At 44.4% G+C, this 23,925-nt stretch overlaps 7 protein-coding genes across 10 annotated transcripts; all 7 read left to right on the top strand.

The window, feature by feature from the left end:
- Positions 1 to 401: 401 nt before the first annotated feature.
- On the top strand, positions 402 to 21,111 carry LOC127784755 (uncharacterized protein OsI_030282). 4 transcript variants are annotated; one of them, XM_052312113.1, is made up of 2 exons: positions 402 to 908; positions 16,474 to 16,715. In XM_052312113.1, exon 1 carries the CDS (start codon positions 480 to 482, stop codon positions 882 to 884), a length of 405 nt encoding a protein of 134 aa, XP_052168073.1. In that variant the 5' UTR covers positions 402 to 479; the 3' UTR covers positions 885 to 908; positions 16,474 to 16,715. The 4 variants fall into 4 exon arrangements, with proteins under 4 accessions (XP_052168073.1, XP_052168072.1, XP_052168075.1 ...); XM_052312112.1 differs by lacking the exon at positions 402 to 908 and adding an exon at positions 2,420 to 2,926; XM_052312115.1 differs by lacking the exons at positions 402 to 908; positions 16,474 to 16,715 and adding exons at positions 13,953 to 14,456; positions 21,034 to 21,111.
- Positions 4,516 to 4,920, top strand: LOC127783770 (uncharacterized protein OsI_030282). Its single transcript, XM_052310935.1, has one exon. It carries the CDS (start codon positions 4,516 to 4,518, stop codon positions 4,918 to 4,920), a length of 405 nt encoding a protein of 134 aa, XP_052166895.1.
- LOC127783769 (uncharacterized protein OsI_030282) lies at positions 6,534 to 6,938 on the top strand. Its single transcript, XM_052310934.1, has one exon. The coding sequence runs from the start codon at positions 6,534 to 6,536 to the stop codon at positions 6,936 to 6,938; it is 405 nt and encodes a 134-aa protein (XP_052166894.1).
- Positions 8,551 to 8,955, top strand: LOC127783767 (uncharacterized protein OsI_030282-like). The gene has a single exon (XM_052310933.1). It carries the CDS (start codon positions 8,551 to 8,553, stop codon positions 8,953 to 8,955), a length of 405 nt encoding a protein of 134 aa, XP_052166893.1.
- LOC127783766 (uncharacterized protein OsI_031781-like) lies at positions 10,043 to 10,393 on the top strand. Its single transcript, XM_052310932.1, has one exon. The coding sequence runs from the start codon at positions 10,043 to 10,045 to the stop codon at positions 10,391 to 10,393; it is 351 nt and encodes a 116-aa protein (XP_052166892.1).
- Positions 12,010 to 12,414, top strand: LOC127783765 (uncharacterized protein OsI_031781-like). Its single transcript, XM_052310931.1, has one exon. The coding sequence runs from the start codon at positions 12,010 to 12,012 to the stop codon at positions 12,412 to 12,414; it is 405 nt and encodes a 134-aa protein (XP_052166891.1).
- On the top strand, positions 16,045 to 16,449 carry LOC127783764 (uncharacterized protein OsI_030282-like). The gene has a single exon (XM_052310930.1). It carries the CDS (start codon positions 16,045 to 16,047, stop codon positions 16,447 to 16,449), a length of 405 nt encoding a protein of 134 aa, XP_052166890.1.
- Positions 21,112 to 23,925: the final 2,814 nt, after the last annotated feature.

Below are 23,925 nucleotides of genomic sequence, written 5' to 3'. Positions count from 1 at the left end.
ATATGTTTATAGCTTCACATGCTATTGGAACTTTAGTGACCGTTGCTTAGACTCGTATAAGAATCGCTGATGACCTTGTCGAATTTGTTGCCAAAGTGGTTCTTACCTTTGTTTTGCTTTTACAACACCCCTCGACACGTCGTTCATGCTCATTCGCGTACCTATTGCCAACCGGACAATGGGTTATATGCCATTAACATCTTGCGTACATATAAATTTCATATCGGGGTTGTGGAAGTCCAGATTTGGATCCTGCAGGCTCAGTCAAGACAAGGGATAGCATGCACTACGGACCGAACACTTGGCACACATGCATGCAACCAATCAATTTTGGACCATAAAGCTCTCTTGGCCTTAGGTTATCATGGTACATGTTTCCCTATTTAAAGCCCCGATGATCCCTACAAACTCACACAGCAAATCCACGCGCAGTAGCAACATCTTCCAACATTGAAAGATCCCTCTCCAGTTCATTAGCAATGGCCAAAGCCGTCGCCCTACTCCTTGCAGCCATCGCGGCATCGGCAGTGTTAGTGCAAGTGGAATGCGACGCCCCCGTCGAGAAGAGCTTCAACAAGGCCCTCCTCGCCCCTGTCGATAAGCGCTTGGATGAGGCAGCTCAGGCCATCAACGAGGCCGCCGACTCTGTTGTGGCTGCTGCCCCACCAGCAAAAAAGGATGAAGTTGAAGCTGCCACCTGGAAGCGGAGAATGTTCGCCATAACTGCTCTCGGGATGGCCCAAGGAGATGAGAAGAAAGTTGCTGCAACTTCACTTGCCTACAAGAAAGCAGCTAAAGCTGTCCTCGATGCTGCCCCAGCTGACAAGTTTAAGTTGATGGATGAATCCTTCAAAGTGGCTGTTATGCAGGTAATCGCATCATGAGCCACATGCCAACCATCTATAAAGGTCTACTGCTACATCGCGGACATTGGTAGACGACCGGACACGTACCGAGTACCGACGGTTATTTATGTAATAAATGTTGTGCAATCAATTCTACTCATTCCATTCTCTCCATTTGTAAGAGCACCAGGGGGAAAAAAAATAATCCGGTGCCATCTAACATTTCTAGTTCAAAATGTCGATCCTTGGCACTTGGCGGAACTTTTTTTTCCATGAAATCATTTGAATGATTCTTTAAACAAAAGTATGGAGTAAAAATATCTTATGTAAGAAATAACATAAACCGGACCAGCTTGCGTGCATCAACGCTTCGATCTATGCACACATATAAGACTGTTGTTGGGCGACTGTTATTTGCCGAGATTCCATGTAAAACAACCATAAGACTTGTGACAAGACCCTTCGGTTTGCCCAAAACCTCCACGTTAAATATCCCGCTTCCTTGGCCTCTTGCATTTAGATAGGTTGCAAACCGCCTTGAATCAATAGCACAACTGCGCTAGCCTCCTTGTTTCAGCCGCTGGACCTATTCAAAGAGTTAGCCAAAGAAATATTTAATTATGTACGTAGCTCCCTATTCGGCGTGCCCTTCAGTAAAACGGGCATGATTTTTTCATCCGAATTCTTTTTAGGACTTACGACAACCCGCCATGTCTTTTTTCCCGCCATAAGTACCATATGAGCGGCTAAAACTAGAACAAGAGCATCATACCCGGCGCCGTCCAAGTGCAAAGCACTTCCTATCTCAAATACGACTGCTTCGTCGTAACCCTTAGCGAGTAACGTGGCATATTCACCATAGATGTCCTCGACATTTACTTCTCCTTTGCTCTATACGCTCTAAGGCTGCCTTTTTGGCGTCCGGAGAAAAAAATCCCTCGTTCGCCGCGCGCACGCTTCTCGAACTGCTAAACGGTGTGTTTTTCGCAAGACAAGTTGATACAAAAGTTGGTTAAAAAAATCCTACTAATCCATTTTTAAGGTATAAAATAATTAACACTCAACTAATCATACGTTGATGACACACCCTTTTTTGCGTATGTTCTCTTTTCCCCTCCTCACAAACACACCCTAAGTAACATTGGCGAAGTTTGATGCATAGGAACCTGAATGATATGTTTATAGCTTCACACGCTATTGGAACTTTAGTGACCGTTGCGTAGACTCGTATAAGAATCGCTGATGACCTTGTCGAATTTGTTGCCAAAGTGGTTCTTACCTTTGTTTTGCTTTTACAACACCCCTCGACACGTCGTTCATGCTCATTCGCGTACCTATTGCCAACCGGACAATGGGTTATATGCTATTAACATGTTGCGTACATATAAATTTCATATCGGGGTTGTGGAAGTCCAGATTTGGATCCTGCAGGCTCAGTCAAGACAAGGGATAGCATGCACTACGGACCGAACACTTGGCACACATGCATGCAACCAATCAATTTTTGACCATAAAGCTCTCTTGGCCTTAGGTTATCATCGTACATGTTTCCCTATTTAAAGCCCCGATGATCCCTACAAACTCACACAGAAAATCCACGCGCAGTAGCAACATCTTCCAACATTGAAAGATCCCTCTCCAGTTCATTAGCAATGGCCAAAGCCGTCGCCCTACTCCTTGCAGCCATCGCGGCATCGGCAGTGTTAGTGCAAGTGGAATGCGACGCCCCCGTCGAGAAGAGCTTCAACAAGGCCCTCCTCGCCCCTGTCGATAAGCGCTTGGATGAGGCAGCTCAGGCCATCAACGAGGCCGCCGACTCTGTTGTGGCTGCTGCCCCACCAGCAAAAAAGGATGAAGTTGAAGCTGCCACCTGGAAGCGGAGAATGTTCGCCATAACTGCTCTCGGGATGGCCCAAGGAGATGAGAAGAAAGTTGCTGCAACTTCACTTGCCTACAAGAAAGCAGCTAAAGCTGTCCTCGATGCTGCCCCAGCTGACAAGTTTAAGTTGATGGATGAATCCTTCAAAGTGGCTGTTATGCAGGTAATCGCATCATGAGCCACATGCCAACCATCTATAAAGGTCTACTGCTACATCGCGGACATTGGTAGACGACCGGACACGTACCGAGTACCGACGGTTATTTATGTAATAAATGTTGTGCAATCAATTCTACTCATTCCATTCTCTCCATTTGTAAGAGCACCAGGGGGAAAAAAAATAATCCGGTGCCATCTAACATTTCTAGTTCAAAATGTCGATCCTTGGCACTTGGCGGAACTTTTTTTTCCATGAAATCATTTGAATGATTCTTTAAACAAAAGTATGGAGTAAAAATATCTTATGTAAGAAATAACATAAACCGGACCAGCTTGCGTGCATCAACGCTTCGATCTATGCACACATATAAGACTGTTGTTGGGCGACTGTTATTTGCCGAGATTCCATGTAAAACAACCATAAGACTTGTGACAAGACCCTTCGGTTTGCCCAAAACCTCCACGTTAAATATCCCGCTTCCTTGGCCTCTTGCATTTAGATAGGTTGCAAACCGCCTTGAATCAATAGCACAACTGCCCTAGCCTCCTTGTTTCAGCCGCTGGACCTATTCAAAGAGTTAGCCAAAGAAATATTTAATTATGTACGTAGCTCCCTATTCGGCGTGCCCTTCAGTAAGACGGGCATGATTTTTTCATCCGAATTCTTTTTAGGACTTACGACAACCCGCCATGTCTTTTTTCCCGCCATAAGTACCATATGAGCGGCTAAAACTAGAACAAGAGCATCATACCCGGCGCCGTCCAAGTGCAAAGCACTTCCTATCTCAAATACGACTGCTTCGTCGTAACCCTTAGCGAGTAACGTGGCATATTCACCATAGATGTCCTCGACATTTACTTCTCCTTTGCTCTATACGCTCTAAGGCTGCCTTTTTGGCGTCCGGAGAAAAAAATCCCTCGTTCGCCGCGCGCACGCTTCTCGAACTGCTAAACGGTGTGTTTTTCGCAAGACAAGTTGATACAAAAGTTGGTTAAAAAAATCCTACTAATCCATTTTTAAGGTATAAAATAATTAACACTCAACTAATCATACGTTGATGACACACCCTTTTTTGCGTATGTTCTCTTTTCCCCTCCTCACAAACACACCCTAAGTAACATTGGCGAAGTTTGATGCATAGGAACCTGAATGATATGTTTATAGCTTCACACGCTATTGGAACTTTAGTGACCGTTGCGTAGACTCGTATAAGAATCGCTGATGACCTTGTCGAATTTGTTGCCAAAGTGGTTCTTACCTTTGTTTTGCTTTTACAACACCCCTCGACACGTCGTTCATGCTCATTCGCGTACCTATTGCCAACCGGACAATGGGTTATATGCTATTAACATGTTGCGTACATATAAATTTCATATCGGGGTTGTGGAAGTCCAGATTTGGATCCTGCAGGCTCAGTCAAGACAAGGGATAGCATGCACTACGGACCGAACACTTGGCACACATGCATGCAACCAATCAATTTTTGACCATAAAGCTCTCTTGGCCTTAGGTTATCATCGTACATGTTTCCCTATTTAAAGCCCCGATGATCCCTACAAACTGACACAGAAAATCCACGCGCAGTAGCAACATCTTCCAACATTGAAAGATCCCTCTCCAGTTCATTAGCAATGGCCAAAGCCGTCGCCCTACTCCTTGCAGCCATCGCGGCATCGGCAGTGTTAGTGCAAGTGGAATGCGACGCCCCCGTCGAGAAGAGCTTCAACAAGGCCCTCCTCGCCCCTGTCGATAAGCGCTTGGATGAGGCAGCTCAGGCCATCAACGAGGCTGCCGACTCTGTTGTGGCTGCTGCCCCACCAGCAAAAAAGGATGAAGTTGAAGCTGCCACGTGGAAGCGGAGAATGTTCGCCATAACTGCTCTCGGGATGGCCCAAGGAGATGAGAAGAAAGTTGCTGCAACTTCACTTGCCTACAAGAAAGCAGCTAAAGCTGTCCTCGATGCTGCCCCAGCTGACAAGTTTAAGTTGATGGATGAATCCTTCAAAGTGGCTGTTATGCAGGTAATCGCATCATGAGCCACATGCCAACCATCTATAAAGGTCTACTGCTACATCGCCGACATTGGTAGACGACCGGACACGTACCGAGTACCGACGGTTATTTATGTAATAAATGTTGTGCAATCAATTCTACTCATTCCATTCTCTCCATTTGTAAGAGCACCAGGGGGAAAAAAAATAATCCGGTGCCATCTAACATTTCTAGTTCAAAATGTCGATCCTTGGCACTTGGCGGAACTTTTTTTTCCATGAAATCATTTGAATGATTCTTTAAACAAAAGTATGGAGTAAAAATATCTTATGTAAGAAATAACATAAACCGGACCAGCTTGCGTGCATCAACGCTTCGATCTATGCACACATATAAGACTGTTGTTGGGCGACTGTTATTTGCCGAGATTCCATGTAAAACAACCATAAGACTTGTGACAAGACCCTTCGGTTTGCCCAAAACCTCCACGTTAAATATCCCGCTTCCTTGGCCTCTTGCATTTAGATAGGTTGCAAACCGCCTTGAATCAATAGCACAACTGCGCTAGCCTCCTTGTTTCAGCCGCTGGACCTATTCAAAGAGTTAGCCAAAGAAATATTTAATTATGTACGTAGCTCCCTATTCGGCGTGCCCTTCAGTAAAACGGGCATGATTTTTTCATCCGAATTCTTTTTAGGACTTACGACAACCCGCCATGTCTTTTTTCCCGCCATAAGTACCATATGAGCGGCTAAAACTAGAACAAGAGCATCATACCCGGCCCCGTCCAAGTGCAAAGGACTTCCTATCTCAAATACGACTGCTTCGTCGTAACCCTTAGCGAGTAACGTGGCATATTCACCATAGATGTCCTCGACATTTACTTCTCCTTTGCTCTATACGCTCTAAGGCTGCCTTTTTGGCGTCCGGAGAAAAAAATCCCTCGTTCGCCGCGCGCACGCTTCTCGAACTGCTAAACGGTGTGTTTTTCGCAAGACAAGTTGATACAAAAGTTGGTTAAAAAAATCCTACTAATCCATTTTTAAGGTATAAAATAATTAACACTCAACTAATCATACGTTGATGACACACCCTTTTTTGCGTATGTTCTCTTTTCCCCTCCTCACAAACACACCCTAAGTAACATTGGCGAAGTTTGATGCATAGGAACCTGAATGATATGTTTATAGCTTCACACGCTATTGGAACTTTAGTGACCGTTGCGTAGACTCGTATAAGAATCGCTGATGACCTTGTCGAATTTGTTGCCAAAGTGGTTCTTACCTTTGTTTTGCTTTTACAACACCCCTCGACACGTCGTTCATGCTCATTCGCGTACCTATTGCCAACCGGACAATGGGTTATATGCTATTAACATGTTGCGTACATATAAATTTCATATCGGGGTTGTGGAAGTCCAGATTTGGATCCTGCAGGCTCAGTCAAGACAAGGGATAGCATGCACTACGGACCGAACACTTGGCACACATGCATGCAACCAATCAATTTTTGACCATAAAGCTCTCTTGGCCTTAGGTTATCATCGTACATGTTTCCCTATTTAAAGCCCTGATGATCCCTACAAACTCACACAGAAAATCCACGCGCAGTAGCAACATCTTCCAACATTGAAAGATCCCTCTCCAGTTCATTAGCAATGGCCAAAGCCGTCGCCCTACTCCTTGCAGCCATCGCGGCATCGGCAGTGTTAGTGCAAGTGGAATGCGACGCCCCCGTCGAGAAGAGCTTCAACAAGGCCCTCCTCGCCCCTGTCGATAAGCGCTTGGATGAGGCAGCTCAGGCCATCAACGAGGCCGCCGACTCTGTTGTGGCTGCTGCCCCACCAGCAAAAAAGGATGAAGTTGAAGCTGCCACCTGGAAGCGGAGAATGTTCGCCATAACTGCTCTCGGGATGGCCCAAGGAGATGAGAAGAAAGTTGCTGCAACTTCACTTGCCTACAAGAAAGCAGCTAAAGCTGTCCTCGATGCTGCCCCAGCTGACAAGTTTAAGTTGATGGATGAATCCTTCAAAGTGGCTGTTATGCAGGTAATCGCATCATGAGCCACATGCCAACCATCTATAAAGGTCTACTGCTACATCGCCGACATTGGTAGACGACCGGACACGTACCGAGTATCGACGGTTATTTATGTAATAAATGTTGTGCAATCATTTCTATTCATTCCATTCTCTCCATTTGTAAGAGCACCAGGGGGAAAAAAAATAATCCGGTGCCATCTAACATTTCTAGTTCAAAATGTCGATCCTTGGCACTTGGCGGAACTTTTTTTTCCATGAAATCATTTGAATGATTCTTTAAACAAAAGTATGGAGTAAAAATATCTTATGTAAGAAATAACATAAACCGGACCAGCTTGCGTGCATCAACGCTTCGATCTATGCACACATATAAGACTGTTGTTGGGCGACTGTTATTTGCCGAGATTCCATGTAAAACAACCATAAGACTTGTGACAAGACCCTTCAGTTTGCCCAAAACCTCCACGTTAAATATCCCGCTTCCTTGGCCTCTTGCATTTAGATAGGTTGCAAACCGCATTGAATCAATAGCACAACTGCGCTAGCCTCCTTGTTTCAGCCCTGGACCTATTCAAAGAGTTAGCCAAAGAAATATTTAATTATGTACGTAGCTCCCTATTCGGCGTGCCCTTCAGTAAAACGGGCATGATTTTTTCATCCGAATTCTTTTTAGGACTTACGACAACCCGCCATGTCTTTTTTCCCGCCATAAGTACCATATGAGCGGCTAAAACTAGAACAAGAGCATCATACCCGGCGCCGTCCAAGTGCAAAGCACTTCCTATCTCAAATACGACTGCTTCGTCGTAACCCTTAGCAAGTAACGTGGCATATTCACCATAGATGTCCTCGACATTTACTTCTCCTTTGCTCTATACGCTCTAAGGCTGCCTTTTTGGCATCCGGAGAAAAAAATCCCTCGTTCGCCGCGCGCACGCTTCTCGAACTGCTAAACGGTGTGTTTTTCGCAAGACAAGTTGATACAAAAGTTGGTTAAAAAAATCCTACTAATCCATTTTTAAGGTATAAAATAATTAACACTCAATTAATCATACGTTGATGACACACCCTTTTTTGCGTATGTTCTCTTTTCCCCTCCTCACAAACACACCCTAAGTAACATTGGCGAAGTTTGATGCATAGGAACCTGAATGATATGTTTATAGCTTCACACGCTATTGGAACTTTAGTGACCGTTGCGTAGACTCGTATAAGAATCGCTGATGACCTTGTCGAATTTGTTGCCAAAGTGGTTCTTACCTTTGTTTTGCTTTTACAACACCCCTCGACACGTCGTTCATGCTCATTCGCGTACCTATTGCCAACCGGACAATGGGTTATATGCTATTAACATGTTGCGTACATATAAATTTCATATCGGGGTTGTGGAAGTCCAGATTTGGATCCTGCAGGCTCAGTCAAGACAAGGGATAGCATGCACTACGGACCGAACACTTGGCACACATGCATGCAACCAATCAATTTTTGACCATAAAGCTCTCTTGGCCTTAGGTTATCATCGTACATGTTTCCCTATTTAAAGCCCCGATGATCCCTACAAACTCACACAGAAAATCCACGTGCAGTAGCAACATCTTCCAACATTGAAAGATCCCTCTCCAGTTCATTAGCAATGGCCAAAGCCGTCGCCCTACTCCTTGCAGCCATCGCGGCATCGGCAGTGTTAGTGCAAGTGGAATGCGACGCCCCCGTCGAGAAGAGCTTCAACAAGGGCCTCCTCGCCCCTGTCGATAAGCGCTTGGATGAGGCAGCTCAGGCCATCAACGAGGCCGCCGACTCTGTTGTGGCTGCTGCCCCACCAGCAAAAAAGGATGAAGTTGAAGCTGCCACCTGGAAGCGGAGAATGTTCGCCATAACTGCTCTCGGGATGGCCCAAGGAGATGAGAAGAAAGTTGCTGCAACTTCACTTGCCTACAAGAAAGCAGCTAAAGCTGTCCTCGATGCTGCCCCAGCTGACAAGTTTAAGTTGATGGATGAATCCTTCAAAGTGGCTGTTATGCAGGTAATCGCATCATGAGCCACATGCCAACCATCTATAAAGGTCTACTGCTACATCGCCGACATTGGTAGACGACCGGACACGTACCGAGTACCGACGGTTATTTATGTAATAAATGTTGTGCAATCAATTCTACTCATTCCATTCTCTCCATTTGTAAGAGCACCAGGGGGAAAAAAAATAATCCGGTGCCATCTAACATTTCTAGTTCAAAATGTCGATCCTTGGCACTTGGCGGAACTTTTTTTTTCCATGAAATCATTTGAATGATTCTTTAAACAAAAGTATGGAGTAAAAATATCTTATGTAAGAAATAACATAAACCGGACCAGCTTGCGTGCATCAACGCTTCGATCTATGCACACATATAAGACTGTTGTTGGGCGACTGTTATTTGCCGAGATTCCATGTAAAACAACCATAAGACTTGTGACAAGACCCTTCGGTTTGCCCAAAACCTCCACGTTAAATATCCCGCTTCCTTGGCCTCTTGCATTTAGATAGGTTGCAAACCGCCTTGAATCAATAGCACAACTGCGCTAGCCTCCTTGTTTCAGCCGCTGGACCTATTCAAAGAGTTAGCCAAAGAAATATTTAATTATGTATGTAGCTCCCTATTCGGCGTGCCCTTCAGTAAAACGGGCATGATTTTTTCATCCGAATTCTTTTTAGGACTTACGACAACCCGCCATGTCTTTTTTCCCGCCATAAGTACCATATGAGCGGCTAAAACTAGAACAAGAGCATCATACCCGGCGCCGTCCAAGTGCAAAGCACTTCCTATCTCAAATACGACTGCTTCGTCGTAACCCTTAGCAAGTAACGTGGCATATTCACTATAGATGTCCTCGACATTTACTTCTCCTTTGCTCTATACGCTCTAAGGCTGCCTTTTTGGCATCCGGAGAAAAAAATCCCTCGTTCGCCGCGCGCATGCTTCTCGAACTACTAAACGGTGTGTTTTTCGCAAGACAAGTTGATACAAAAGTTGGTTAAAAAATCCTACTAGTCCATTTTTAAGGTATAAAATAATTAACACTCAACTAATCATACGTTGATGACACACCCTTTTTTGTGTATGTTCTCTTTTCCCCTCCTCACGTTGATGCAAGTGGAATACTACGCCCCCGTCGAGAAGAGCTTCAACAAGGCCCTCCTCGCCCCTGTTGATAAGCGCTTGGATGAGGCAACTCAGGCCATCAACGAGGCCGCCGACTCTGTTGTGGCTGCTGCCCCACCAGCAAAAAAGGATGAAGTTGAAGCTGCCACGTGGAAGCGGAGAATGTTCGCCTTTGCTGCTCTCGGGATGGCCCAAGGAGATGAGAAGAAAGTTGCTGCAACTTCACTCGCCTACAAGAAAGCAGCTAAAGCTGTCCTCGATGCCGCCCCAGCTGACATGTTTAAGTTGATGGATGAATCCTTCAAAGTGGCTGCTATGGAGGTAATCGCATCATGAGCCACACGCCAACCATCAATAAAGGTCTACTGCTACATCGCTGACATTGGTAGACGACCAGACACGTACCGAGTATCAACGGTTATTTATGTAATAAATGTTGCGCAATCAATTCTACTCATTCCATTCTCTCCATTTGTAAGAGCACCAGGGGAAAAAAAATAATCCGGTGCCATCTAATAACATTTCTTGTACAAAATATCGATCCTTGGCACTTGGCGGAACTTTTTTTCCATGAAATCACTTGAATGATTCTTTAAACAAAAGTATGGAGTAAAAATATCTTATGTAAGAAATAACATAAACCGGACCAGCTTGCGTGCATCAACGCTTCGATCTATGTACACATATAAGACTGTTGTTGGGGCGACTGTTATTTGCCGAGATTCCATGTAAAACAACCATACGACTTGTGACGAGACCTTTCGGTTTGCCCAAAACCTCTGTGTTAAATATCCTGCTTCCTTGGCCTCTTGCATTTTGATAGGTTGCAAACCGCCTTGAATCAATAGCACAACTGCGCTAGCCTCCTTGTTTCAGCCGCTGGACCTATTCAAAGAGTTAGCCAAAGAAATATTTAATTATGTACGTCGCTCCCTATTCGGCGTGCCCTTTAGTGAAACGAGCATGATTTTTTCATCCGAATTCTTTTTAGGACTTACGACAACCCGCCATGTCTTTTTTCCCGCCATAAGTACCATCTGAGCGGCTAAAACTAGAACAAGAGCATCATACCCGGCGCCGTCCAAGTGCAAAGCACTTCCTATCTCAAATACGACTGCTTCGTCGTAACCCTTAGCGAGTAACGTGGCATATTCACCATAGATGTCTTCGACGTTTACTTCTCCTTTGCTCTATACGCTCTAAGGCTGCCTTTTTGGCATCTGGAGAAAAAAAATCCCTCGTTCACCGCGCGCACGCTTCTCGAACTGCTAAACGGTGTGTTTTTCGCAGGACAATTCGAAACAAAAGTTGGTTAAAAAATCCTACTAATCCATTTTTAAGGTATAAAATAATTAACACTCAACTTATCATACGCTGATGACTCACCCTTTTTTTGCGTATATTCTCTTTTCCCCTCCTCACAAACACACGCTAAGTAACATTGGCGAAGTTTGATGCCTAGGAACCTGAATGATATGTTTATAGCTTCATATGCTATTGGAACTTTAGTGACCGTTGCATAGACTCGTATAAGAATCGCTGATGACCTTGTCGAATTTGTTGCCAAAGTGGTTCTTACCTTTGTTTTGCTTTTACAACACCCCTCGACACGTCGTTCATGCTCATTCGCGTACCTCTTGCCAACCGGACAATGGGTTATATGCTATTAACATCTTGCGTACATATAAATTTCATATCGGGGTTGTGGAAGTCCAGATTTGGATCCCGCAGGCTCAGTCAAGACAAGGGATAGCATGCACTACGGACCGAACACTTGGCACACATGCATGCAACCAATCAATTTTGGACCATAAAGCTCTCTTGGCCTTAGGTTATCATGGTACATGTTTCCCTATTTAAAGCCCCGATGATCCCTACAAACTCACACAGCAAATCCACGCACAGTAGCAACTTCTTACAACATTGAAAGATCCCTCTCCAGTTCATTAGCAATGGCCAAAGCCGTCGCCCTACTCCTTGCAGCCATCGCGGCATCGGCCGTGTTAGTGCAAGTGGAATGCTACACCCCCGTCGAGAAGAGCTTCAACAAGGCCCTCCTCGCCCCTGTTGATAAGCGCTTGGATGAGGCAACTCAGGCCATCAACGAGGCCGCCGACTCTGTTGTGGCTGCTGCCCCACCAGCAAAAAAGGATGAAGTTGAAGCTGCCACGTGGAAGCGGAGAATGTTCGCCTTTGCTGCTCTCGGGATGGCCCAAGGAGATGAGAAGAAAGTTGGTGCAACTTCACTTGCCTACAAGAAAGCAGCTAAAGCTGTCCTCGATGCCGCCCCAGCTGACAAGTTTAAGTTGATGGATGAATCCTTCAAAGTGGCTGCTATGGAGGTAATCGCATCATGAGCCACACGCCAACCATCAATAAAGGTCTACTGCTACATCGCCGTCATTGGTAGACGACCAGACACGTACCGAGTATCAACGGTTATTTATGTAATAAATGTTGCGCAATCAATTCTACTCATTCCATTCTCTCCATTTGTAAGAGCACCAGGGGAAAAAAATAATCCGGTGCTATCTAATAACATTTCTAGTACAAAATATCGATCCTTGGCACTTGGCGGAACTTTTTTTCCATGAAATCACTTGAATGATTCTTTAAACAAAAGTATGGAGTAAAAATATCTTATGTAAGAAATAACATAAACCGGACCAGCTTGCGTGCATCAACGCTTCGATCTATGCACACATGTAAGACTGTTGTTGGGGCGACTGTTATTTGCCGAGATTCCATGTAAAACAACCATACGACTTGTGACGAGACCTTTCGGTTTGCCCAAAACCTCCGTGTTAAATATCCCGCTTCCTTGGCCTCTTGCATTTTGATAGGTTGCAAACCGCCTTGAATCAATAGCACAACTGCGCTAGCCTCCTTGTTTCAGCCGCTGGACCTATTCAAAGAGTTAGCCAAAGAAATATTTAATTATGTACGTAGCTCCCTATTCGGCGTGCCCTTCAGTAAAACGGGCATGATTTTTTCATCCGAATTCTTTTTAGGACTTACGACAACCCGCCATGTCTTTTTTCCCGCCATAAGTACCATATGAGCGGCTAAAACTAGAACAAGAGCATCATACCCGGCGCCGTCCAAGTGCAAAGCACTTCCTATCTCAAATACGACTGCTTCGTCGTAACCCTTAGCGAGTAACGTGGCATATTCACCATAGATGTCCTCGACATTTACTTCTCCTTTGCTCTATACGCTCTAAGGCTGCCTTTTTGGCATCCGGAGAAAAAAATCCCTCGTTCGCCGCGCGCACGCTTCTCGAACTGCTAAACGGTGTGTTTTTCGCAAGACAATTTGATACAAAAGTTGGTTAAAAAATCCTATTAATCCATTTTTAAGGTACAAAATAATTAACACTCAACTAATCATACGTTGATGACACACCCTTTTTTGCGTATGTTCTCTTTTCCCCTCCTCACAAACACACCCTAAGTAACATTGGTGAAGTTTGATGCATAGGAACCTGAATGATATGTTTATAGCTTCACATGCTATTGGAACTTTAGTGACCGTTGCGTAGACTCGTATAAGAATCGCTGATGACCTTGTCGAATTTGTTGCCAAAGTGGTTCTTACCTTTGTTTTGCTTTTACAACACCCCTCGACACGTCGTTCATGCTCATTCGCGTACCTATTGCCAATCGGACAATGGGTTATATGCTATTAACATGTTGCGTACATATAAATTTCATATCGGGGTTGTGGAAGTCCAGATTTGGATCCCGCAGGCTCAGTCAAGACAAGGGATAGCATGCACTACGGACCGAACACTTGGCACACATGCATGCAACCAATCAATTTTGGACCATAAAGCTCTCTTGGCCTTAGGTTATCATCGTACATGTTTCCCTATTTAAAGCCCCGATGATCCCTACAAACTCACACAGCAAATCCACGCACAGTAGCAACTTCTTACAACATTGAAAGATCCCTCTCCAGTTCATTAGCAATGGCCAAAGCCGTCGCCCTACTCCTTGCAGCCATCGCGGCATCGGCCGTGTTAGTGCAAGTGGAATGCTACACCCCCGTCGAGAAGAGCTTCAACAAGGCCCTCCTCGCCCCTGTTGATAAGCGCTTGGATGAGGCAACTCAGGCCATCAACGAGGCCGTCGACTCTGTTGTGGCTGCTGCCCCACCAGCAAAAAAGGATGAAGTTGAAGCTGCCACGTGGAAGCGGAGAATGTTCGCCTTTGCTGCTCTCGGGATGGCCCAAGGAGATGAGAAGAAAGTTGGTGCAACTTCACTTGCCTACAAGAAAGCAGCTAAAGCTGTCCTCGATGCCGCCCCAGCTGACAAGTTTAAGTTGATGGATGAATCCTTCAAAGTGGCTGCTATGGAGGTAATCGCATCATGAGCCACACGCCAACCATCAATAAAGGTCTACTGCTACATCGCCGTCATTGGTAGACGACCAGACACGTACCGAGTATCAACGGTTATTTATGTAATAAATGTTGCGCAATCAATTCTACTCATTCCATTCTCTCCATTTGTAAGAGCACCAGGGGAAAAAAATAATCCGGTGCTATCTAATAACATTTCTAGTACAAAATATCGATCCTTGGCACTTGGCGGAACTTTTTTTCCATGAAATCACTTGAATGATTCTTTAAACAAAAGTATGGAGTAAAAATATCTTATGTAAGAAATAACATAAACCGGACCAGCTTGCGTGCATCAACGCTTCGATCTATGCACACATGTAAGACTGTTGTTGGGCGACTGTTATTTGCCGAGATTCCATGTAAAACAACCATACGACTTGTGACGAGACCTTTCGGTTTGCCCAAAACCTCCGTGTTAAATATCCCGCTTCCTTGGCCTCTTGCATTTTGATAGGTTGCAAACCGCCTTGAATCAATAGCACAACTGCGCTAGCCTCCTTGTTTCAGCCGCTGGACCTATTCAAAGAGTTAGCCAAAGAAATATTTAATTATGTACGTAGCTCCCTATTCGGCGTGCCCTTCAGTAAAACGGGCATGATTTTTTCATCCGAATTCTTTTTAGGACTTACGACAACCCGCCATGTCTTTTTTCCCGCCATAAGTACCATATGAGCGGCTAAAACTAGAACAAGAGCATCATACCCGGCGCCGTCCAAGTGCAAAGCACTTCCTATCTCAAATACGACTGCTTCGTCGTAACCCTTAGCGAGTAACGTGGCATATTCACCATAGATGTCCTCGACATTTACTTCTCCTTTGCTCTATACGCTCTAAGGCTGCCTTTTTGGCATCCGGAGAAAAAAATCCCTCGTTCGCCGCGCGCACGCTTCTCGAACTGCTAAACGGTGTGTTTTTCGCAAGACAATTTGATACAAAAGTTGGTTAAAAAATCCTATTAATCCATTTTTAAGGTATAAAATAATTAACACTCAACTAATCATACGTTGATGACACACCCTTTTTTGCGTATGTTCTCTTTTCCCCTCCTCACAAACACACCCTAAGTAACATTGGTGAAGTTTGATGCATAGGAACCTGAATGATATGTTTATAGCTTCACATGCTATTGGAACTTTAGTGACCGTTGCGTAGACTCGTATAAGAATCGCTGATGACCTTGTCGAATTTGTTGCCAAAGTGGTTCTTACCTTTGTTTTGCTTTTACAACACCCCTCGACACGTCGTTCATGCTCATTCGCGTACCTATTGCCAACCGGACAATGGGTTATATGCTATTAACATGTTGCGTACATATAAATTTCATATCGGGGTTGTGGAAGTCCAGATTTGGATCCTGCAGGCTCAGTCAAGACAAGGGATAGCATGCACTACGGACCGAACACTTGGCACACATGCATGCAACCAATCAATTTTGGACCATAAAGCTCTCTTGGCCTTAGGTTATCATCGTACATGTTTCCCTATTTAAAGCCCCGATGATCCCTACAAACTCACACAGAAAATCCACGCGTAGTAGCAACATCTTCCAACATTGAAAGATCCCTCTCCAGTTCATTAGCAATGGCCAAAGCCGTCGCCCTACTCCTTGCAGCCATCACGGCATCGGCCGTGTTAGTGCAAGTGGAATGCGACGCCCCCGTCGAGAAGAGCTTCAACAAGGCCCTCCTCGCCCCTGTCGATAAGCGCTTGGATGAGGCAGCTCAGGCCATCAACGAGGCCGCCGACTCTGTTGTGGCTGCTGCCCCACCAGCAAAAAAGGATGAAGTTGAAGCTGCCACATGGAAGCGGAGAATATTCGCCATAACTGCTCTCGGGATGGCCCAAGGAGATGAGAAGAAAGTTGCTGCAACTTCACTTGCCTACAAGAAAGCAGCTAAAGCTTTCCTCGATGCGGCCCCAGCTGACAAGTTTAAGTCGATGGATGAATCCTTCAAAGTGGCTGTTATGCAGGTAATCGCATCATGAGCCACATGCCAACCATCAATAAAGGTCTACTGCTACATCGCCGACATTGGTAGACGACCGGACACGTACCGAGTATCGACGGTTATTTATGTAATAAATGTTGTGCAATCAATTCTACTCATTCCATTCTCTCCATTTGTAGGAGCACCAGGGGGAAAAAAAATAATCCGGTGCCATCTAACATTTCTAGTTCAAAATGTCGATCCTTGGCACTTGGCAGAACTTTTTTTTTCCATGAAATCATTTGAATGATTCTTTAAACAAAAGTATGGAGTAAAAATATCTTATGTAAGAAATAACATAAACCGAACCAGCTTGCGTGCATCAACGCTTCGATCTATGCACACATATAAGACTGTTGTTGGGCGACTGTTATTTGCCGAGATTCCATGTAAAACAACCATAAGACTTGTGACAAGACCCTTCGGTTTGCCCAAAACCTCCACGTTAAATATCCCGCTTCCTTGGCCTCTAGATAGGTTGCAAACCGCCTTGAATCAATAGCACAACTGCGCTAGCCTCCTTGTTTCAGCCGCTGGATCTATTCAAAGAGTTAGCCAAAGAAATATTTATGTACGTAGCTCCCTATTCGGCGTGCCCTTCAGTAAAACGGGCATGATTTTTTCATCCGAATTCTTTTTAGGACTTACGACAACCCGCCATGTCTTTTTTTCCGCCATAAGTACCATATGAGTGGAAACTAGAACAAGAGCATCATACCCAGCGGTGTCCAAGTGTAAAGCACTTTCTATCTCAAATACGACTGCTTCGTCGTAACCCTCGGCGAGTGACATGGCATATTCACATGCATGCAACAAATCAATTTTGGACCGTCCTTGCCAAGGTCCTAGTAGGACACCCATTGAAAGAATCGAGCTGAGGTGTCGTTATCAAGGAGATCGAGCCCTTCTTCTTCAACTCCGGCCGCCGGCCAACATCATCGATTCCTCGCTCCCGCGTGAGCTTCGGCGCAATTCCTTGCATGTGTAGCATCCTCAGATGGTCTTTGAATCGTTTCCCTCCTCCCTTTGGCAGCCCGAAGGCGAGAAGAGGTTGTCGCCGTCGCTTTGCCGTTTTCCGTCGTCACCTAGAGCATTCCTCGGACCGCCGTCGTTGTCCATCCATCGCCGATTCTCGGACGACATTTTGTAAGTCTCCAGGAGTCCTGTAGCCACTCATGCATGCACTCACTCACATAGAATTGAGCCGGAACTCGGTATGCACTAGCATGCCGAGGGTCGCCGCCACTCAAGCCGCCATCGCCAATGACTCCGGCCATCTCATCCCGCAAGATCACCACCGATGGCTTCGCCGTCGTTCCCTCTTACTTTTCTCTTTTGGCTGCGAAGCCTAGTTCGCCGCCGTTCACCGCTGGCAACGGCGACAAGTTCACCGGCCGCCCTGCCTCTGCTCCCTCCAGTACCTCCTCACTGACATGCGGGACCTACATGATTAGGCACTAAGAACTCACATTAGTAAATGTTTAAAACTTGTGAGGTTGTATTGTTAAATACCTAGAGAATGACATGTGGACCCAAGGACATGCATGTAAATAGATTAAAGCTCAAGAACTCTTAATAAAGATACTTTTAACATGTGCTAAGGACTTCGGATTATATTTCTTAGAACTCTAGGGACTTTTCTACAAAAGATCTCTCACTGACCAGTGGGCCCTATGTGTTTAAAATCTGGAAAAATATAAGGAAAATGACTAGAGTAGATATTTTACAATTGAAAACTTGCCCAAACTAGTAAAATACATATAAAATCCATTTTAGCTCATTTTTAGATGAATCAAATTTCTGTGAACTCATCAAATTATGAACTTTAATTTAGAAACATAAAACTTGGCACTTACAGTAGAAGAAATAGCTCTAAAAATTCATATAAGAAACAATGAACATAGAGCACCCTCCAACTTATAAAATTTATAGAAAATTCACCTTAACTCTTTTTAAATGAATTAAGTTCCAGAATGTTCACAAAATCATACTCTCATTTGTCATGAACTAAAACTTAGCACTCTCTGTAATAAAAATGTCACCAAATGTTTATTTAATAAAATCCATAAGTAATTCATTTTAACTCCAAATGTGCAAAACTAAAATTTATTAGTTTTATAGAGGCATGTACATTAGTTCTGTAAACAAGTCTTAGAAGAAAACATATCTAGAAACATCACTAAAATTTGAATAATGAGTTAATATTAAAGAACGGTTTAGAAATTTCTGAAATTCGTATCAAAATGAATACAACTCCAAATGAGGTGATTCAGTTCTGTTAGATTGGCAAAATCATGTACTTAGTTTTTATAAAATAAAATATGGCACTTACGGTACCCAAAACATATCTAAAATTTGAAATAACTAATAACTACTATAGTATATCACTTAGCTTGAAAAATTTATAATAAAATCATTTAAACTCTAAAAGTTATGAAACCAATTTTGTTGTACACCTAAGAACATTACCTTCACTGCAGCAAGCCAACAATTCATAAATCATGGACCTAAAATGCACCTAAAGGATAATAGAGCTTAATTAATCTAGTGCTAGTATTAAACTTTGAAAATTAATAACTCTCAAATGCAAAATGATAAAATAAAAATTCTTTCACCTAAATTAATCTTAGACCATCACTAACCACACTAGTAAACTCATACATTTTAGAGCATTTTAGGCTTTTGCATGTTTTGGCATTTATCGTTACTGTTATTTCTTTTAGATGGCAAAATCGTTATCGGTGAGGGGTCCGCATGAACTTTATCTGAACAAGGAGGATGATAATGGACTCTGCCCAAAGATGAAGGACCCTAGATGGACTTGTACAGAGGGTTGAAGTATTGGGCCTGGTCAGAAAATAGGGGAACTTCGATAGACTTTTACTGAGAAATTAATTTCTCTGGCCTAGAAAGAAAAGGTAGGTAAGCTAGACTTCTATAGAAGGATTAATGTCTGGGCTTGAACAGGGAAGTAGAGGGGGTCGAATATACTTTTTAGAGGGAAGATGGTGCACAGGTAGGAATAGTCCTATTTTTATTTTGGAAAAAGTACACCGAAAGTCTCTCAACTTGTCATCGAGTTACAAAATGGTCTCTCAACCGCAAAACCAGATATATGACATCTCTCAACTTACAAAACCGTTTACTTTAGATCCTTAGGTGGTTTTGACCCCGATTTTATTCAACGTGACGGCTGAGTCAGCGTGGGACCCACGTAGGCCCCACATGTCAGGATGTCCACGTCACCCCCTCTTCTCTCCCTTCCTCCTCTCTCGCCTCTCTGCACAGGCTGGTCGGCGGGTGGGGAGGAGGGCGTCGGCGCCGGCGACGACATCGTTCGCGGCCGGCCGCGGCGGCGCCGCCGCCTGCTCCAGGACGGGGCGTAGGAGGTCGATGAAGACGACCCGAGGAGGCGGGTGAGCACGCAGCGACCGACCAAGGGGAGCGGAGCGGCAGCCGCGGGCGAGCGAGCGGGCGGCGGAGCGAAGCGGCGGCAAGCGAGCGGCCTGTGGAGTGTAGCGGAGAGGCGGCGGCATCCGCAGCTCGGCGAAGTACCATGGCGGCGTCAAGAACACGAGGCAGCACGGCGCGATGTGAGAGCGAGGTGATGGGGTTTAAAAGGCAAGTGCATGACGAACTAATTGTGTTATTCATGGATGGTTTGCTTTATATATTTATTACCGATATATTTCTATATGATAAGTGATTGCTTATGTTCAAATTATTGTTCACGTTATTTAGGTTTCGAGTTCATCTTATGTTTACGATGTTATTCTTATTTTAATATTCCATGCTTGATATGGATGTGCAATATGATTTTCAATTTGATTCTTTGTTTTCGGTTTTAATTATTCATGTTCCATGTGAGTCATGGATGTGCTATATGATTTTCTATTTATGTCCCTGTGGGTAAGCGCCGATCACGTTTACTCGGCTTTGCCAAAATGTATTCACTATTGTCTGGAATGAAAACTAATATTTCAATTCATGCCTACCCAAGATGGGAACTACTATGTTTCTTACCATGCGCCCAGCCTCCATCCCCCACCTGTGAGTGAAAAGAAACAGAGACACAGCAAAGGAAAAAAAGGAATAAAAAGAAGTGAGACAGACAGAGCAGAGAAGGATCGAGAGTAACAGAAAGAAAATAGAAATAAAGGAAAAGGAAAAGAAAAATAGGACTATTCCTACGGTAGGTATCCTACCTGTGCGCCATCTTCCCTCTAAAAAGTCTATTCGATCTCCTCTACTTCCATGTTCAAGCCCAGACATTAATCCTTCTATAGAAGTCTAGCTGACCTCTATTTCTTTCTAGGCCAGAGAAATTAATTTCTCGGTAAAAGTCTATCGAAGTTCCCTATGTTTTCTGACCAGGCCCAAGACTTCAATCCTCTGTACAAGTCCATTTAGGATCCTTCATCTTTGGGCAGAGCCCATTATCATCCTCCATGTTTAGACAAAGTTCATATCAGGTCCCTCTATGTACCCCTTAGGGAAAAGTCTGTACTTACCCCAACAATTTTCTCAGCCCAACCCGAAGGACCATTTCCCATGAGTCCGCACACGCCAACCATTAGTAAAGGTCTACTGCTACATCGCCGACATTGGTAGACGACCGGACACGTACCGAGTATCAACGGTTATTTATGTAATAAATGTTGTCATGCCCTAAAAATCGCCTAAGTTAATAATGCATATTTAAAATCATTTTTAGAAATTATTTTAAAAGCCTACAAGTTAAACTCTAATAATTTAGGGAAAATTTCAACATAAAATTGAGCTAGATAAAATTTTATTAAATACTTTGCTTGTTCCTCTATTTTCTAGATTTTTTTAGGAATTATTTGAGCAAGGAAAGTATTTTTAATAAATGAAACATCATTTCACAAATTATTTTAATTGAAAAAGTCTTAAAAATCCTTCCCTAAGTCGTTGGGCCGATTCCGGCCCAACTCTTCTCTCCCCGCGCAAGGCCAAGCCGGCCCAAGCGGCCTAAGCAGCCGCCGGCCCCCCCTCCTCCTCACAGCCGCCGACATGTGGGGCCCACATGTCGGGGTTGTCTTCAACCTCCGGCCGACTGCCATGCCGAGTTCGAGTCGCCGCCTTCCTCCGCCGTTTCCGCCCTATCCGGTCTCCCCCGTGTCCGATTGATTGAGGGGTTTTGATCCCCTCGTTGTCCTCTATTTTTACCCCAAAAATTCGGAGCTAATCGCTTCGTATCTTACCCGAATCAAACTCGATTTCGAGTTTATCCACAAAACCAACCCTAGCTTTTCCCGGTCCGATTACTAACGGTTGGAGTACGATCTCTCCAATCTAAGGCTATAAATAGGACCCCCTAGTCGCCCTCTTTCGTTTGCCCCATCTCCCGAGCTCTCTAGTGCCCCGTAGCGCCGCCGCCGCGCCATCCAAGCCGCCGTCGCCGCCGGCCGACGCCTAGCCGCGCCGCACCGTCGAGTCCGCCGTCGCCGCCGTTAGGTGCGCACGGAGGTGGGGAACCTCGGCCGCACCCTCCCCGCCGTCGCCGGTCGCCGGAGACCCGTCGCCGCCATCGACCGAGCCGCCGCCGCCGCCCAAGCTCGTCGCCGGTCGCCATCCGTCGTCGTCCTTCGCATTGGTTAGTACTGATGGGTTCGCGACGTTGCCCTCTACGCGTAGGTGCCCTCTAATCGCCCGGCCAAGGTCCCTAGCGCCGGTGGTTGTGCCGCCCGAGCCATGGCCGCCGATGATGACGTCAGCATGACGTCATAAATCCCTTTTGAGTTTTTTTAATAGATGCAAATAGATTAAAACTTTGGAAAATCATAACTAATTCTTCGTAACTTCGATTCGAGTGGTTCAAGTTGCTAAATTTTTCTAAAATTGAGATCTACATGTTAAAAATATCCACATGTACTGTTTATGCTTGTTTTTGTACTGTTTTGTTGATTTTGTCTTTTTGCTTTAGTTTCCGACGTTCCCGAGGAGAGCGTTTCAGTTGAGGAAGGTTCAGAGGTTTTTGTGGAAGCTCAAGGCAAGTCACACAGATTCCAAATAATCCTTTGAGCATGTTGAACCCGTTTAAAGCTATTGTTTTATTTCAACTTATGCATTATTTTCGAATGACATCGGGTGGTGAACCTTTCCCAATTAATTAATGGCCGAAGATGACTTTATTTTCCAATGGGATATAATTTGATTAGCTTGGACCTTATATATTGGATTGGTTCAGCAAAATGCTATATGTATATTTGCTTAGCCATGCTTAGAAACACTAGCTAATTAATGGGATAAATCATAAATCATATTACGTTATTAATTATGGTTATATTTAATGATAGCTCAGGATGGTTAATCGTGTTATGTTAATTAATTGATAATTAAAACCTGGTTAAAGGTGGGTTGTGAGCATATGGTTTTGATGGTTGTGCTCATGACAATTAAGGACCGGTTCGCGAGCTACTGTTGTGAAACTTTTACCGTGCCAACCACAAGCCAGCGTGGGCAACGGCTTTATCTTTTGTATAGCATGATTCATTATAGTGTGCTAGACTGTGAAGCGGTGAGAAGTCCGTGGGGTCGCTGGGGAGTCCATTGCCTCTGGTTTTGAGGGGGAGATTATGATCCAGGAACGGTGCATTGTGGTGAGTTGTGTTGTGCAAGGGGTATTGTCATAATTCCTTTCTGAGGTACCATGGTGGTGCTGAGGCGCGTGGTGACATGTTGTGGGATTGTGTCTTGTGGGTACAGTGGTACACCTCTGATCAGAGTAAAACTATTCGAATAGCCGTGCCCACGGTTATGGGTGAGTTGAGCAATGTTTTTCGTGATTAGTCCCACACTACTTATTATTGGTAATTGTGTTACTTAATTTGATTCCTGGTTTGGAATGGTATATTCCTGGTGTGGAGGTTTGATTTGTACAACCGGGGTTGGTTGTTCAGATGAGGTTGGGCCTATGCAACACGGGAGTGTTGTATGGTGTTTATTTAATACTAATTAATTATTCAACTGTTTTACTATCCTCTTAAATATTTATTAAATGCTGTTTACGCAAATGAGCTTTATTATGCCATCCTTTGTTATCCTGTGCACTTGCATATTTGCTGTGTGGCTTGTTGAGTATGTCATATGCTCATTCTTGCAATATTCATTCATCAGAGGAGGAGTACTTCAGTGAGGGTGATGATCCTGGAGGACTAGGCTTGATCCGGGTTAAGTTGCTTGTGGAGTGGAGTCGCCATAGCTGTTCCGTAGTTTGTTTTTTTTCCGCTGCGTAGAATGTTATTCTTTGAGAGGAACTATCCACCTCTATAACAATTTATTATCTGCGAATATTAAATAGCTGTTTTTTTTACTCTATTATCAATTTGTTATTGTGTGCCTCGGCTGATTCCTGAACGAGGGTTTAACACACATGTAAGCGTTTGGAATTTTGGATAGAAATTCCGGGCGTGACAAGTTGGTATCAGAGCCACCTTGACCTTAGGACAAG

This window comes from Oryza glaberrima, chromosome 9 (assembly GCF_000147395.1).
Source record: "Oryza glaberrima chromosome 9, OglaRS2, whole genome shotgun sequence".
In the NCBI taxonomy this organism is placed as follows: domain Eukaryota; kingdom Viridiplantae; phylum Streptophyta; class Magnoliopsida; order Poales; family Poaceae; genus Oryza; species Oryza glaberrima.
This window is presented reverse-complemented; position numbering and strand designations above follow the sequence as displayed.